Here is an 18,767-nt window from a genome sequence, read left to right on the forward strand (position 1 = left end):
GTTCACAAAACTGGTACATTCCATCCCCACGAAAAAGCACTCACATGCATACAGATGCCCTACCACTGGGACAGGAGAGCCACACACTTCTCAGGTAGCATACAGATCGGTCAAGTCACGCCGAACTGTACATCTTCGAAAGTTAAATTTATATGACAACACCGTAGAGTAAGAAAAACAGTGAAAGTAGTTAAAATAAAAATCTCTCCTGTGAATCTTCTCCCCTTCCCACCTCCACTCCAACAGACCAGTTTCTATAACAGCATTAGAATAGAATAATCTGGCCAAGAAAATGATTTTCTTGTCTTTTTAGGAGTGCCACACCAATTTCCAGGATTTGTCCAGGGAATTTTTTTTTTTTTTTTTGCTTTTTTCAAATAATTTTCCCCCTTATGTTCATTGAATTACTGTTATATTACATAATCCTAACTTCAGCTTTATTTATTTAAGGTTAAAAAAAACCATTCCTCCAAACTAAGCTAGAACTCCAGCAAGGATGTTGGCATGTTTCCACAGATTATCATTACGCAATGCAGTGTGCACCTAAATTCCTGGAACCTTCGGCCTGCCATCGACACTGTCTGCCTTCGGCAGTGTGGGGGCTGTTTGCCAGGGCCCAAATCCACGGGACAGCCGGCCACAGGGTAAAGCGAAGTTCAAGTGACTTCAAGTTCATGTTGGTCAATGAACACTACACATTACGGCGTTACAGGTGAGACTTAAATAGGTACACAAGTGAGGGGAGGGTTACACAAGAAAGATTTCCAAGAACACTTGTTTTACTACTTCGAACACAAGCACTCTTCAGAAGAATTAAAGCTGCATGTCACCAAATGTGGAACAATTGATTTCAAATGGATTAGAACGTGCTCAGGAATCAGAGCTTATCATCATTAATTTAGCATAATGCTTGGAGCTGAGAAGGACATTGTTCTGCTGGCTTTAATTAGCCAAAGCGCAGGATGGATGAGCTGGTTTTAAGAGATATCAGTAAAACACTTTCTGGATACCAGTCTATAGGGCTACTCACACACTCACTCACACACACACACACACACACACACACACACACACACACAGTCAAGGTAACTTGTGCAGTAATATATTGATTCAGCAGGAAGTACCTCAAAATAGTATTCTGTAATATAGTCCTTGGCAGGTACTCAATGATACTCAAAAAGGACATATGTGTCTACAATTCTTCTATTTGCAGCAACAGTATCTACTTCAGATTATGAACTCCAACAAAGCCTGGATGTTTGTAATTCTGGCTGCTTTACAATAAGTATCCAGCAGAGTGCTGTCATTCTAATGCCATTTAATCACATGGTAGAAGACTGTGCCCAATGATGGCCAAGAAGCTATCTAGAGTTCACCAAAGCAGCTAAGACTAAAATCAGTGCCCAGTAAATGCCAACACACACCCATTACATAAAGATCTCTTGTTGAAAAATAGAGCCCGCATGAGTATGCGCCTCATACTGATCAGGAGAGTGGGCTAAACGAACAGCTCCCAAAGGTCTACTTTTGAGGTTTCTTATCTAAAGTCCTGATTAGACAGATACAACGAAAATTTTTATTCTAATCAAACCCTGCCCCACAACCCTGAACTCATTTATACACCTGATCCAACAGTAAAGCTCTCTCTTCCAATTATGGAGATGTCTATATAGCCATCTGTACACAATGGCAGAGAACTCATTCTGCCTAGTCTCCTGTCTACTAAATTAGGACAAAGATTGAAGGACATATAAAGAATCTGCTAGACAAGAAAAAGCTAGAGGAGTTCATCACCACCAAATCAGTATTCATGAAATGTTAAAGGTTATTTAAGAAGCCCTAGCCAGTTTGACTCAGTGGTTAGAGTGTCAGCCCATGAAATGAAGGGTCCCAGGTCCGACTCCAGCCAAGCCTGGTAAAAAGAAGCTGAAGGAAAAAAAAGGACAGAATTAAAACATTGGTAATATTAAGAGGCTTTTCTTGTTTAATTGTGCCTATGTTTTAATGACTTTGGTCTACTACAGAACTATTCCAAGTTCTGTTATACTTCATCTACTTGAGTGTAAGTCAGCAATAATCCATCAACCAAATACTAGTTCCTTCTAACCAGCCTATCAGCTGTCATGTTTCCGGACATTAAGTCAATAAAGGTAACCATGACATTTGCTTTGGATGGGAGTCAAGTGTCTGCTTGGGATGCAGTAAAGGGCAAGGCCTAACTGAACGGCTCTGTGAGGTTTCCAAACTAAGCAACTGAGAAGTCAAACTAGTATTTGTGGCAATTCTTGTGTGGTGTAATTAACCACCAACCAAGACAGTTACAATTCTTCGGTTTAGGCTATTCCTTTAATGGGTCTGATAAAAGCTTCCTCACAAGTCCACTTTATTCCCGAGTGCAAAGGTATGCTAATTTCACAACAGGTAAACATATCTCGCCCACTGGTTTGGGAGCCCCAGGCTGTGTCTAAGTCCAAAAAGCTAGCTGTTCTGTTTGTCTTCATGGTCCATCTGCCACCAACTTACACTGACACCATGAAGGAGGAAATACATTTGGGCATGAAAGGTGCTCCATGGTCAAGGAAACATGCCATGTGCTTAGGATGGCATCAAGTCCCTAAGTATTTTATAGGTATGAAAACTAAAACTCAAAGTTTCACAATCACTCAGTGGTTGAGATTTAGAATGCGAGTGTAACCACTAGTATGTTGTTGTCTCACTTACCTTAATGGAGCAGCAGCATCATAAACAAGCTAAACTAATAAAGGTCTGATTCAGACCAGTAATTTCCTCAGGAGACAACTAGCCCTACAAGAAGCCAGGTTTGATCCACTCCAGTACGTACAGTCATCTGCAGTTAAACCTACTATTAGGAAGTCCTCATACAAATACCCCAAATGAAAAAAAGGCTTGATTAGATACCAAATTTTTCAGTCCTGATAATAGCAGCTAATCAGAAACTGTCAATTTTGTTCTTTACCCTTAGTTAGAGATTTCTTTTGGCGGGAGGGGAGTGGGAGGGGTCAAGTAGAAAGAGGATAAATGCTCTAGTTAAATAAAAATTATCTACAAGGAACTGTATTTATGACATAATTGCCATCTACACTTGCCAGATGTTGCCAAGCTTTATAAGAGAAGATACCTGGACTTCCTCTAGCCAGAATCCCCACTGTTTGAAGTCCCTTTGAGGATTAGCTACTTCCCCACTGGCCCAGTCCACCATACTGCCTTCCCGTCACCAATGAACTGGATGGTCATTAAGTCCATATGGCTCCATACAACACAGATCAAACAGTAGGACTGTTTACAGCTTCTGGGATATGTAATTTTAGAGATGAAAAGGGCTGAACAGATCACCTTACCCAACCCTCTCATTTCATAGGAGAAGTCAAGGCCCAGAGAGGTGAAGCGACTTGCCCAAGGCACCACAGACAGTTAACCGTATACGCAGGACTGGAACCAAGGTCTCCGCCTTTCTGTCTGGTTCTTCGCCCACTACACCACACTGTAATTTCAATACTTTAAATCATGGTTCTCTGAGAACCATAAGCTAAAATTACTTCAGGCCTGGAGCTCCCCTCTGAATCCTGCTGGATCAGATGGAGAGCAGCATCTACCCTGAGAGGGAGTAGGATCTTTCTAATGAGGCCAAAGTGTAAACTGTAGATTCTGCAGACACCCGATATACCAAAAGGCACTGCAAATTATACAGGGTGGGGACTTCAAAAAAATGTTCTGGGTAAAAATTCCTGAGATCCCGCTGTAGACCCAAGTGGGTGGGAATAACACCGCAGAAAGTCAAAGGCTCTGTCACCATAAAAAAATTCCTGGAAAACACACTTATCCAGTCCAGTTCTAATGGTTTAAAAAGATGCTCTTTGATGATAATGATGATGATATAGTAGCCTCTGCCAGTTCCTTTGATGAAGAAAGGTATTCTTTCAATGCCAATGCCAAGGAAACACACATTACTGATTAGCAAAGGACAATTCCTTCAACCATTTTAATGACCAAACATACACTGACGAGCCTCACGTACTAAATCACGGCTCCTTCACTTAACAGGATAGATGCTCACAAAAAAGGAAGGAAACACGGATCTGAATACTGAATTTTGCATGTGGGAAAAAAATCTTATGCCATCAGATCTCCCTAATTTCGGCATAGGTTTCTGTTTTCTAGGCTCCTCTGAGACCAATGTAAACACTTCTATGCAACTCTCACACATTTGGGCAGAGATAGGAAAGTATAAGGCACTGCTTGGAAGACTGTGTTGGCACAACCCAATCTAGAGCGGGACAACTGGGGGCCAAGACCAAGCTCTGCTGCTTCCTCCAGGCAGGAAGCAGAAGCAGAAAAGAACGCCAACGAGGAGACAGCAAGCCTCTGGGTTCAAGGAAGAAGCCCTTCCAGACACCAAGGAGACCGGCAGTCCCTCCTGAGAAGGGAGGGAGGGCTGCCCAGGGCAGCGATGAGCAAGGGGATGTGCTTTTAGGAGACACACACACATTGCGGCCAACAGGTCCCATTTTCCCAGGGATGGCTCTTCCTCAAGTCACCATCCTGGTGCAGCTTCTGCCTCACCTGGAGGTCATCCAACCTGACTGCCAATGTCTCCAGGTCAGCAAAGCAGCTCATATGGGCATCTGAACTGTGGGGCAAGCTGGCTAAGCTTCCAAATCTGTTTTTTCTTTTGAAGACTGAGGAATAGCAACATCTCTTTAAGTGCTAAGAAAGCAAAATAAATACTGAGATTTCCAAAGACAAGAATTATGTAAGTATCAGGGGAGATCATCTTATTGAAGAAACTGAGGGGGGTGGGGGCAAAGATACCATCAGAAAGTAAACAAACTCAAAAACCTGACTATCAACTCTGACTCAGACCTCAGCAGCCCTTCATCCCCTGCCCTCACGGGCAGGCAGCAGTAATGCAACACCTGGCTATCTGCAACAATTCAAAAAGGTTAAAATATGCTTGGTTCGTGGCGTTTCAGAAGGAAGAATATAACTGCTGAAAAGATTTTTATCAAACGGTGCTACATTTTACGGTGGGATTGTATGTGATTATCTGAAAACACACTTATGTAGTACCCCTCATTTTCTGAACAATTCCACATTTGTTAAGCTTCAATGGAGTATAATGTGGCTGGTGGAAGGGCAGACTCTGGAGCCAGACCACCCTGGGCAGTCACCTTGGTTTCTCCCCCATAAAATGGGGATGATAATAATACTTCTTCAAAGGATTGTTGGGAGATTTACGTGAGTTAATATATGTAAAGCTGTCAGAACAGTGCCTAGCATACACAGAGTGCCATGTAAGCATCAGTTACTATGATGATTAATCCAGAACTGAGAGAGATACTAGTATCTCCTCACAACAGAGACTTGATTCCTGCCTTCGTGGAGTTTGTGGTTTAATAAGGGACCACAGGAGTCAAATAATCAAACAGAATGACAAGCTGCAGTAAGTGCTATGAAAGACATACAGGGAATTGTGAGAGCGTAACAGGAGAAGCCGATCCGGTCTTGTTTTGGGGGACATGGGATCAGTGTCAAAGGTTCTCCTGAAGGAGTGACACCGGATTAAGACCTATAGGAAGGGGGGAAGAAAGGGAAGAATTTCCTGGGCAGAGGGAGCAGCCTGTGCAAAGGCCCCAAGACTACAGACAATTTACTGTGTTTGAGGAACTAGTGGGCCAGTGCTTCTGGGGAGACAGAGCAGAGAGGGCAATGGGACAAGGTGGGGCTGGGAAAGCAGGCAGAAGCCAAGTGTGTGCTCACAGAGCATGGGCCACAAAAGTTAGAGTCCTCTTTACATGTCTTATTTGTTACCTATGCAGCTCACAGAAAGAGAAGGCAGATGTGCTGTCCATACTGGTGCAAAGCAAATCTGGAGGAAACAAATGCTCCCCTAAGTAAAGTCTGATACACAAAACACAATCTGTGCTCACACCCTAGGTGAGTCTTCTCTGGTGTCTTATTTTATACCAACATTAGACTGATGCTGCTTAGCTGGTTGACAGCTGACTGAGTATGAGTGTAACACACCAAACTTCATGGGTAAGTTTAATAGTAAGACTGTGTGCTGAAGTGTGGCCTACAAAACAAACTCCAACACAAGGTCTCTTGCTTTGAGACCCCTGATGAGCCACCAGGCAGGGATCAGAAAGCTCCCTCTGGAGACCCAAGGAGTGGAGCATGCTCTCTCCTGTCCTTTTACTCACCGGGGTGCTCCACCTCCCCAGCACCTGCAGTCAGTCCCAGGCTAGTTTTGCTACCTTAGGCAGAGATCGTGGGGATTCTAACCACACAGAACAGGGTAAGTCGCTGGATCACGGTCTGGCATTACTCAAGCAGGCTGACAAGGGTATGAAGTTTTTATCAATCTCTTCCAGGCACTCCCTGTTTCACACTTCTTCCTGTTGGCTGGCTCATCCAGTCCAACTTCCTTGCTAGCTCATTTATTTCAACCCCACCCCCGTGGCTGGACTCTCTCTTTTAACCCATAGATGCATGGAAAGAAGGGTCCTATTGTGTACTGGAGCCCCAATGCCTATAACAGTCCTGTCTTCAAAGGGTTTACCATCTAGCAGAGAAATAGTGCAACACAAGGGGAAAGAAACTCAAAGTCCCTCAGGTATCCCCACAAGCCTGGCGCATGCTCAACAGACGTTTTTGGGGTGAATAAAGCTGAAAGATGAGACTGGCACAGGAATATGTGTTCTGGCCCAGGCTCTGGGCAAGTCATTACATTTCTCCTGGCATCAGTATCTGACTCTCTGAAGTAGGAACACTGGGTTGGATATGTCTTTTAGCTCATAAGTGTGGTGATCCATGATTTACCAGGCCCTCATCTCTCCTTAGGTTTTCCTGTAGATTCTTCTCTCCCTAACCAATCAAAACATGCCAAAACCCACCTGAGAATTTGAAAGTTCCGAAGTCCTGATGCCTCTGAACACAGTCATCCCCATTCCTGGTCTTTCAACATCTCAGTGTCTCCATATACTCAAATTATTGCAACATTTGCAATTAGTAATAATCTGATTCACTTTAAGGTTCAGGGTGGGGGGGAAAGTACCATAGAAATCAACCAATGTTACGTGGGAGGAGGTAGGTTACTCCCAAGGACACATGCTTTGGGCTCTAAAACCAACCATCCCCTAAGCTGAAAGGGAGATCTCTTCTCCACACCACAAGTCAGATAAGTGATTGAACTTTACCCCAGTACCAAAAGCCCCAGAGATTTCCAAATATTCAACCATCAGATCAAGATGACTTAGGGTTGGTTTTAGAAGCAACTGTGGTTTTGTTCCAGTCAGTTGAATAGCAAAACTACAGATAAACTTGTTCTTAATCTCTATGTACAAAGGAAACCGCTTTCTTCTTGGTAAAACAAGACCACAGCAAGTGGAAAATGAACCCTAACAGAACTACGGGATAAGGCCACTAGACTGTTTGGGTCAGAGATTCCCCAGAACTGGCTTGACATCTTTCATGCAGTATTTGAATTTATCTGGAGATCTTAGAAATGCTTTCCCTTGGAAGAAAAGATTTAATTTTGTTTGTAAAATATATATATACACCAAGTCCTAGAATAATGTTGTTTTCTGATAACACTGATGAGATGCCATTGGAACTTAACTCTTATTTATTTCAGCTGCCTATGGTAAAATTGGTTTCGTTATACACGGTGTCGCTTAAAGTCACAGAACCTAGTGACAATGTTAAGTGAGGACTTACTGTATGTACCACCTGTGTATTTGGGAGAAGAGCGATCACAAAAATCAAGGAATTGCTGGGTCTGTCCCCTGACTCTTTGGGGTTTCTGAGGTTTCCTCGACACAATTTTAAACTTCCTCTTGTTAGGTGGTCATTAAAAACTGACAACAGTCACACTCAATTATCTCATATTTGCTCAGGATTTGCAAACATACAAGAGCTATCAACACCAGTTTGTGAGAAGATTACATGGCAAATAAACTGCAGCACAGATAATGTGTATTAACCCCAACACTAAGTCATCCCCTGCCACTTGGAGGGTGGGATGGGCTCTTGTCTAGGAGGTACAGTGTCAGGGAAGACCCCATGCTTCAGTTGGGCCCTACAGGCCCTATTTACTTTCTTTCCATAGAACTGTATCGCCGTCTCACATTCTATATGTACTTACCGTGCTATCTTGTCTGTCTCTGCCAAGTAGATGTAAGTTCCATGAGGGCAGGAGTCTGTTTTGTTCATTTATGTGTCCTCGGTGCCTCAAACAGTGTTTGACATATATAACACATACTCAATCAAACTGCTGGCTGGCTGGCTGGCTGGCTGGATGGAATCCACTACATTCAGGAGCAAGGAAGCTGGGAGGCTCAAAGCAAAGCAGCCCTCCATCTTCAACCACCAGGTGAACTGAAACTGTGCAGCTGGGGGACTAGATGCCTAACCTGAATGGTGTTCCTAATTTGGAAAGACACTTAGAAATAGGTCCAAGTAATAGATTTACTAGTCCCGTGGCCTTGTTTTTACCAATGAGGAAACAGGGGAACTAACTCATTGACCAGAGTTTCCCAGCTAGCTAGTATCGAACCCCTCACCACATTTTTATTGTATGGGTGAGCACACACACAGAAACAAAAGACGGTGCCTATAATCTACATTTTGAAATAGCTAAAATGACAAACTATGCTTATTACCTACTTGAGGCGAGAACTGGAGCTGCCACTTGGGATTTCCTTTCAGCATCAAGTTCGGTGGGGAAACACAGCCCAGGTCCCCAAGCTTACCCAGCTCTGCCAGGTCAGAGCCTGGCTTCAAACAGTGACCTTACAATTCTACTGACATTTTTCAATGCGGTTTCAAGCAGAGCTTTAGATTTGATCCAGCCTGGCCAATGCGACACTCAGTGTTTCCTCTTGTTCCTAAACCTGCTGGAAGGATTCTCTGAGTAATGGCTGAGGTCAGTCCAGTCGCTGAGATAAAGGACCAGCCATGTCCTGCACTGTGTGGTACTGTCAGGGCTTTCAACCAGGCACCTACTGCAGAGGCCCTTCGGGCTGAGAGATACCCAGATATCTAGTTCTCACAGAAAAAGGGAAGGGGAGTCTCATTAACTGTCCCCTCCTACAATTTGCTTCCAACACACACATTCTCACCCTGATAAGAAAGTTCCTTTTTGCTTATATGATTCATCCTTATACTTTAACTATTGAACTTACTCTTTACACAGATTTCTTCCATGCCCACACCTCTTGGCTACTGCACTCTGGCTACCAAGGACTCTCTTAAAACTCAGAGAGGTTAATTTCACCGGCCAGGGTGCTGTAAAGGAATGTGGAAAGCAATACTGTTTCGATTCCTTAGGCCTCTTAATATATAGAGAAAGTAAAGATAAGTAAGCTAAGTGTCACTTTAAATAATTCTAAACATCATATAATTCAATAACTAAGTGTATTTGAATGTAAGGCCAGTTATTAGTTAACGCTGATTTTTTTAAAATCCTCCCCCCCCCCCAAGGATATGTTTTTATTGATTTTTTTTAGGGAGAGAGGGGAAAGGAGAGAGAGAAACATCAAAGTGAAGGGGAAACATCAACTGGTTGCCTCCCATATGCGCCCTGACCAGGAATTAAACCCATAACCTTGTGGTGTACGGGATGACACTCCAACCAACTAAGCCACCCGGCCAGAGAAAAGCTGATTTTTTTTTTTTTTTTAAGCAATTGGAATAGTTAATACTTAAAAAACAAAAACAAAATCCATCCGTCTGGAATTACTTGCTCTTTTAAGAGCTGGGCAATATAGTACTACAGTGGAAAAAATATAATACTAGGTTCTCTATTTTTAGTCCTGCTGTTAATCAGTAGAATATAGCAATCCCAATTTTCTATAAAATGAGCCCAAAGCTGTCTCCGGCCTAGTCCAGGGCTCTGTGATATTACAGGGCACAGGGAGACACATTTGTTCTGTCCAGGATTAAGGTACAGGAATTACTTAATGGCCTTAATCTGACTACAAATCAGTCACCTGGGGCTTTAAAAAAAACAAAAATTTTTTTTAAAGAAAGAATGCCAGCCTCAATTCCTAAAGATTCTTATTTCATCCACCTGGGGTGGGGCCTTGACATAGGGTTTTTAAAAAGCTGCCCCGATGACTCCAGGTGACTGACTCAGCCAGGGCTGAGAAGTACCGCCTCAAGTCACACATTCCCAGCTGCAGCTGTGGCCGCTGTGCAGGTGCTTCTCTCACTCCTGGAGGCCCCTCAGGAGTCATGGGCCATTGGCTTTCAGAGAAGACAGATCTGATTTAGTCTGAGCAACAAACTCCTCTGACCCAACTGGAGATCAAGGGATTTGACAGCACTGTTTGTTCAGAAAATGTATGAAAAACTTCAGTTTCCATGACAAACACTCCTGCGGCCTAGATAATTATTCCCTCACCGGAAACAGGGGGGGAGGGGAATAATCCGCTGGAGAAAGGGGTGGTTTTGAATTATAATTAGAAATTAGTCTATTAACTACGGAAATCATGTTTAATACATAAGAGGAAACCCTGGATCAGGGTTCACACTTTAATAGTGAAACATCATGCTGAGCGAAAAATGAAAGTGACTTGGAATAATCACAACCCATTTATCTCCTGGGGCTTGGCAGGGTTAAAATTAATCTCATTACTGATATGAGGAGCCCACCGAGAAGGCACCACACACTATGGGTCATGTCCACCCAAGCAGACATCCCAGAAGCCCCTCTCATTCTGTAGAAAGAAACTACTGATGAGATCCCATTAAAGAAGATAGATTACAGCTAAAGCAACATCCTTCTCCCTCCAAAAAAACCCTCAACCCACTTGCCTGATGATAAAACAGCTCCTTGTTTCATTGGCCTTAACAAGACTCAAAGAGGAATTCCACCAGTGGGGAATGGTGGGGAGTGGCTCAGCGGCTGGGCATTGACCTAGGATCCAGGAGATCGAGGTTCGATTCCCCGTCAGGGCACATGCCCGGGTTGCGGGCTCAATCCCCAGTGGGGGGCGTGCAGGAGGCAGCCGATCAATGACTCTCTCATCATTGATGTTTCTCTCTCTCTCTCCCTTCCTCTCTCTGAAATCAATAAAGATATATTAAAAAAAAGAGGAATTCCATCAGTATTTGCTGAGTGCCCACTACAGGGAGTATGGCGGACTCACCATGCCAAATTCCACAAAGGATGTGACAAAGAGCAAGACAGGGTCCCTGCCTTCTAGTCCCTCCATTGTGGTCCAAGGTCCACTGTGTCACACCCTCCCCCCGTCATCACAGACCTACCCCCTGATGCCAGAATTGCATGGGAGGTGGGGGCCTCTGCAAAGGCAACCCCCCAGGCCCAGCCGGATAGCTGCAGTCCTGTCCCTTCAGGATTCCCTGAGAAAAGTGACCGCACTGTGGAAGAGTGACTTCGGTTCAAGGCTTCTAAGACATGAACTTTCAGTTTTGCTATTTCAAAAACATTTCTGGGGGAGATCTTACTGGTCAGCATGCACCTGCTGGATATTATTAGACCTCAAGCAAAGGAACGAGTTAAACTGTGCATTAGGTTTAAGGGTGTCTCAGTCTCCTCCCCACGATCGCTGCTGGACCCGGCGCCAGCACTCACAACGGTCAGTGTCGCTGACGGAGGGTCTCAGGTGACGGCATCTTTCCTACTGAAACAAAGGGGAAGAGGCTACAACTCTTGAGCGAGGAACAAAAGCATCACCTGAGCATTCTCCTGAAGCTTACAAATCTACCTTCTTGTCTTCCCTGTCCTTCCCCAGATCCCGTCTCTCCGCAACATGGCTGGGTCACCTCCTCAGGGTGACAGGGGTGGCTGGACTAATGTGCTCTCACAAACGCACCAGAACATAAGTGTTGCAGGGACTGCTCTTCAAAGAGAAGCTGGAGGGTTAGGTTCAAGGCTCAGTTTTGCCAGTGGCACATGACCTTGGACAGGTCCAAAGACACGTGACCCTCTCCGGCCTCAGCTTCCTCTTCTGTCTGCTCTGGGGAACAGAGCAGGGCAGTGACCTTGGGAGGAGATGATGCCTGAGAGAGGGAGGTAGATGCCCCAGCCACCACCCTCGAAGGTTCTAATGTGCTCCCACTGTTACAGGCTGACATGCCCCTGTTCCTTACGGGGGGGAGGGGGGATACTGAGACTCATTGGGTTAAACCAGTGAGACCCCTCCTAGCTGTCTAACACACTCTCATTCTACTTCCCTTGGGAGGCGCTTACACATTTATTCATATATGCTCCTCTTGCTCACAATGTTTTTGAAATTTTCTGGAAATTCCCTTCAAAGACTATACCTTTGAGTTCTCTACATGGTAGAGAGTCTTTAGCTGATTCTTAAAAAAACCCAAAAATCCTATCCAAGTGTCCTCAGTAAATTGTGCAATCAAGCTGACTAAGAGTTTTCATCAAAAAACTTCAGTGTGAAGCATGTGAAAGTTATAATCAAGCACAGATCGGAAGGAATTGGGAAATGTTTCAAGTTGTGTAAGGATAACTGGCTTAAGAGTAAATAGTTGCTTTTTTAAGATTCCCTCTTTGTTTTAAAGTTGAATTATTAAATTGATTAGCTAAATTATTAAATGAAGTACTGAAAAGTTAAAAACAAAACAAAAAAACTAACTTGTATAACATGAACATTGACCCTGAAGCAGTGGTTATTTTGAAAGAGACAACATTCCTTTGGATGAATAAGTTTAGGTATGTTTGTGGCAAAAACAAACAAACACACACACCGAGGCATGATGTTATTGTCAAGTGGCACTTTATTATTCCCAGGAACAGCTGTATGGACAAGCTGTATGTTTTAAGAATAGCAGCCTCCAAAAGGCATGGCCAATGCATCAATTCTCGATTTACCAACAGTCTTGAAGCAAAATTGTAAATGGCCTCACAATCAACTATAGAAAGAATCTTGTCTGTAGGAGGCAGGCTACCTTTAAAACCAAACATGAAGATTATCCCAAGGTATTTGTGGGTGATCATGGGAGCCACATCTGCTACAAAGCTGATCTGAAACTACTGCAGACCCTTTAAACAAGTTATTAAACAAATCAGAATAAAACATTTTCTCAGTGGCTCTTGGTATATAAGGTGTCATCAAGAAACTGCTTGTTGGTTATTTACATCTTCAAAATATAAGCAAAACAAAATCTAAATATTTCGTTTTCACCTGACTTAAAATCCATACTGCTAAAAGAAAATAGTTTAATTTAAAATGGCTATTATAAACCCAACTTAAGACAAGTTTTGTGCTTTTTAAGACATCCAAAATTGTTTGGGGGCCAGAGGAGGGGGCTATAAAAGACTATGTTTGATCAGCAAATTCCAGTTCTAGGAATTTATCCCAAGGAATAATTAAGCAGTTAAGATCTGCTCAAGAGTTTAGCAATAAGGTTTATCACACTGTTTATAGTAATGAAAATTAAAAAATCTCAATATTCCACCTGGCTGAATGGTCAAATTATGGTATACCCATTCAGAGAAGTATTACGCTGCCACTGAGAATAATGTTGCAGAATTAAACTTATTAACACAGAAAGAAAGATCTGTAACATGTTCCAGTTTGGGAAAGAAAAATATTACCTATGCAAATATATGCACAGAAAAAATCACTTGGAAGGATATACATCAAGGTGTAAGTAAATTAGCCACCAGGGAAATGCAAATCAAAACCATAATGAATTACCATTTCACACCCACTAAGATGACTATAATAAAAAAGACAGATAATATCAAGTGTTGGTGAGGATGTGGAGACATTGGCACCTTCCTACATTGCAGATGGGAATTAAAATAGTGCAGCTACTTTAGAAAATAGGCAGTTCCTCAAAAAGTTAAACATACAGTTACCATATGACCCAGAAATCCCACTCCTAGGTATATACCCAAGAAAAATGAAAATACATGGCTATTCAAAAATTTGTATACAAATGTTCATAGTAGCATTACTCATGATAACCAAAAAGGAGAAACAATCCAAGTGTTCCATAAACTGAAGAACAGATAAAATGTGGTGTGACCATATAATAGAGTATTATCAGCGATAAAAAGGAATGAAGCATTGATACATGCGACAACCTGGGTGAACCTTGAAAACATTATGCTAAGTGAAAGAAGCCAGTCACAAAAGACCACATGAAGTACGATTCCACTTAGGAAATGTCCAGAATATGCAGATCTATAAAGACAAAGTAGACTAGCAGTTGCCAGGGGCTGGGGGGTTTGTGAGAAATGGAGAGTGACAGCTAATGTGCATGAAGTTTCTTTGGGGTTGATGAAAACATTATGAAATTTATTGTGGTGATGGTTGCACAATTCTGTGAACTGTACACCACTGAACTGTGTACATTAAATGGGTGAGTTATATGATATGTGAATTACATCTCAATAAAGCTGTATCAAATGTTAATAGAGGTAATATTTAGGTAGTATGATTATAGGAAGTTTTTGTGTTTTTTAAAATTTAGACTTATCTATGCTTTCTAACTTTTCCACAATGATTATGACTATATTGAGGGACTAAAAAAAATCTTCCCATGTTATCATACAAAAATTTTCCCATGTTATCATTCAGAAAGCACTAAGCACATAAAAGATTTGAAAAAAAGGGAAATACACCTTTCCTTATAATAGTGGGAGAACTGCAAACAACCCACATGACTTCAGCGGAGTGATCACTAGGCAAAGCAAGGCTTAGTACCATGTCAACCCTGGTCAGTGATGATCCTAGTCCCCAACCCAGAGCTGGGCACAGAAGGCTCAAATGCTTTGGGCATGGATGATGGTTTACTAAAGTGCTACTAAAAGTGACAAACGCTATGGTGCGTTCAGAACATTTCCTAACAGGTTATGGGAAATATTCTGTGGGGGGGAAAACTGAACAAAAATATAAACACCTATTTTTTACACTGTCGTACTTGCTGTGTGTGTGTACATGAACAAAGATCGCAAGATAATCAGAAGTGATACTGTCTAGACTTAACTTAAATTTTTAAAAAATGCAAGAGAGGAGCTTATCCTTTTTAAGTTCTACTTTTCCCAATCCGTATCTGGTCTCATTTAAATCTCTCTGAGAATGCGTTGCTCTGTGGCAGGGCTCCAAACATGGGATACAGCAAAGATAAAGACAGGGAAAAAATCGCCAGCCCCTGGAAAATATATTCAACCAGCATGTTTCTTATTCATGGACTGTGATTCACTGTTGTTTAAGCCAGCATCACACTCTAATCATATTGCTAGGTTACAGGCCCCGAGTTATTTGTGCATAATGAAAATGGAATCCATTAAAATGATACATTCGGCTTTTCTCCCTTATATCATCTCTTTAGGGAGAACATTTGATCATTGTAAAACATACACAACATCAAACCAAAAGGTTACTTTGGATCCCCAAGCCAAAGAAGTCTCCAATGATTCTTCAACCTGAAAAATGGAGCCAGAATTTGAGATAGACGAAGAGCTAACCCCCAAGGCCAGGCAGGTGGTGAAACCTTGACGTAGCCCACTGGTCTGTACCCTGGAACACGGTCTGTCCAGAGGACTTTTCAAATACTTTCCCCTGTGCTCAGAGAAGCTGTGCTACTGAGGAAAGCCCAGTGGGCAGGCGAGTTGATGAAATCGCACACACACACACACATGTGCACAACTACAGCCTCATTTCATGATTAGCAGCCCTGATAACATGAGCTTAATGAAACCTTCCCCTCCTGGCCTCAGTATAAATACCTGCTATCTCCTATTAGGATAATTCATGCAGCTGATAACTATCAGAACACATGGTAAGCGAGGACATTCCGAGTTAAGACTCACGTCTCAGATGATATTCTGGGTGTTTCTGTACACACAGTCCTCAGTTCTCAGGGACTCTACAACCAAAACACTGGTTCTAAATCACTATGTTGTACACCTGAAACTAATATAATATTGTATGTCAACTGTAATTGAAAATCTTTTAAATTTAAAAATAAATAAAACCAAACACTGGCTGAATAAAAGCGTTGTATATGTTATAACTGAAGGAAGTATTTTGCCGCACATGCTACAGATCTCTTTGGTACTTGAGAGAAGGGACACCTCGACACAGTACAATGAGGACATGTGACAGCAGTGATGTAACACAAACCAACATTAGGTACAAGATCCGGGTCTAGGGCAGAGGAAAACTCCATGACTAAATAAGCACATTCTGGATTAACAGCCTCAGATCCTTCATAACACCGATGTTACTGCATTCTGATCTGGTAGCCTGGAGTGGCAGCCCATGATGAATCAATGTCTGGCTCAATCAGACCCACACTGAAAGAAAATCACGGTATTGCCTCCAATGCTCTAGTTATTTCATCAATCAAAAAGAAACAGCATAGAAAAGGGGAAAAATGGGAGACATCTGTAATATTGTTAACAATAAAATAAAGTGAAACAGCAAAAAAAAAAAAAAATGTTCCTTTCAGACACATAGTATTAAAAAAAAAAAAAAAGACTGATAGTAAAAAGCACCTGTGTGTTGGGGAGGGGGGTATAAGGAGAATATACTTATCATCTATGAAGTGCAAGGTGCCTTCAGGGGTGTTAGTGTGTTAGCTGTCCCCACTGCACATATCAGCAGAGTCTCTAAGAAGTAAAATAACTTGCCTGAGGGCACAACTAGCACATGATCAGTCAGAGCTCAGGTTTGTCTAATTCTGAAGCCAGTACCTTCTACACAACATCACTGCTGCCTGGTTTAACTGTATACTTTGTATTGGTTTTCGTTTAGAGTTTTCAAGTAAGAATTCTCTTTGGGGATCAAAATTTTTACTGGTAGATAATTCCAGGAGTGAAATTCTGACCTATTACCTAAAAGAGTACTGACACTAAAACATAACCTTCTGATAAGGGTCTGGAATATTTTACCAGGAACTCTGAGACATTTGGATTTCTAAATGCAATTTGCAAATATTTACATGAACTCAAACTACATTTTCAACCAAAGCTAAGTAGTTATTCTGGCTGTTTAAGCTTAAGTTATTCAATAACTAAAACACTAGAATCCAATGAAAGAACAGCATGGATGTGTGGCAAAGAAAACCATATACACCTTGGCCTTCATTATTCGAAATGATCGATTACCATGCCATACGTAAGGTCATTCTGTTTATACTCTTATTTGTGAACAGATGCCCGGCAGCAGTTAACTAATCCAAGATGTAGTGTTTAAATTCAAAATCTGACCCTGGTTCTGAGAGTCTTAAATTAGAAGAAAAACTTAACTTACAGGAGTTCTAACGTGAAGTGTGCACAAATTTTCCTTTTAAAAAAACCTTTTAAAAAAATGTGAAAATAACCTTATGTGTTATTCCAGCTGTTTCCAAATCCTTGTTACTCTGAGAGCATGGAGTAGTATTTACCTAAAATGCATAATCTCCAACGAGTTCGCTGTGGCACTCAGGCACACATATGTCAATTTTCCACCTGGGCACCTGGTACATGATATCCATATTAAAGAGTACGCGGTGGAGGTCATTAAACAGATCCTGCACCAATGTACCATACCCACATCCTGAACAATACGTTTTTTAAAAAAAACACTCGCTAGTTTAGGTTTTTCCAACCAGAAGAAAAAAAACTCAAGTCTGTCCACAAAATGTCCTCCCAGCCATGGTGCCCAAATCCACAGCCGGAGTGAAGGGTCTTAAATAGGTAAATAAACGTAAACCAGGCACTTCTCTCCAAAAAAAGATGAAAAGACACTTCGGCCAGCCCCAGCGTTCCCACACGAGGAAACAGCCTTTTATTTAAAGTTGGGTAGCGGCTTCTCCGCTGTCCCATATGGGTCTTGGAAAACAGTTCCGTTCCCACAGCTCGCCTTGCTTAACAAAGTCTTGGTGCACAAAAGGCAGCCTCCTGCCTCGCAACACCGAGAAACCTGCGAGACAGGTAAGCGGGCTCGAGCCCGCGGCTGCAGCGACCTGCCCTCGCCCCCTGCGCTCGTTCCCCGAAGTTCTCGCTCAGGAAAAGTTCCAGCCAGCATTAGAAACGCGAGGCAGCCCCTTCCCCTCGACGACAGGGCCCTTTCGGTCCTTCCTCCGCGCCCGCTTATGGGGAGGGTCCGGCAGGTGGCCTCGGGGACCCCGCGGTGCCGCCCGGGCGACACGAAGTTGCGCGCAAGGCCGGCCCGAGAGGCGCTGCCCGTGACAGCCGCGCCGGCCCGGAGGCCCTGCGGACGGCGTGCGCCTCGGCGGGGCCGGCCGCGGCCGCCACTCCGGCCGCCCGGAGGCGTTCGCTCCCCGCCCGGCGCCGCCTCCCACGCCCGGCCGGGGCCTCGAGCCGCAGGCGCTGCGCTCCCAGCTCGGAGCGCGGCGGGCCCCGAGACGTCCCTCCACCCCACGACGCCCGGTCACTCACCCTGGGGCCGGGCAGCAGCAGCGTCAGCAGCAGCAGCAGCAGCAGCCGCCGGGCCGGCATGGCGAGAACTCCGTCCCGGCTCCCGCCGGGCCAGCCGGCTGCGGGGGCGGTGCGGGAGGGCGGAGGACGGGGCGGGGGCGCCGCGACGACAGCGCGGCGGCGGCGGGTCTTCAGTGAACACAGGGCTGACTCGGCGGTGGCGACACCCCCATTCCCGACCCTTTAAGCGCCGGGCGCCGGTGCTTCTTCCGGTCGGGGCGGGGCCGGCCTGGGGGCGGGCCCGAGGCTGGGCGGGGCTCCCGGGGGCGGGGCCAGGGGCGGGGCCGAGGGCGGCGAGGGCGGCGAGGGCGGCGAGGGCCTGTGGCCGGCC

The 18,767-nt window shown here is 43.9% G+C and overlaps 1 protein-coding gene across 1 annotated transcript in view; it reads right to left on the reverse strand.

The window, feature by feature from the left end:
• The window catches only part of ERN1 (endoplasmic reticulum to nucleus signaling 1), a 62,581-nt gene extending 44,087 nt beyond the window's left edge, over nucleotides 1-18,494 (reverse strand). Inside the window, exon 1 of the mRNA XM_087826296.1 lies at nucleotides 18,398-18,494. Within this exon, the coding sequence (XP_087682422.1) occupies nucleotides 18,398-18,457 (60 nt within the window). The 5' untranslated portion in view covers nucleotides 18,458-18,494. The remainder of the gene's footprint in view (nucleotides 1-18,397) is intronic.
• Nucleotides 18,495-18,767: the final 273 nt, after the last annotated feature.

Source organism: Miniopterus natalensis, chromosome 17 (assembly GCF_054644295.1).
Source record: "Miniopterus natalensis isolate mMinNat1 chromosome 17, mMinNat1.hap1, whole genome shotgun sequence".
In the NCBI taxonomy this organism is placed as follows: domain Eukaryota; kingdom Metazoa; phylum Chordata; class Mammalia; order Chiroptera; family Miniopteridae; genus Miniopterus; species Miniopterus natalensis.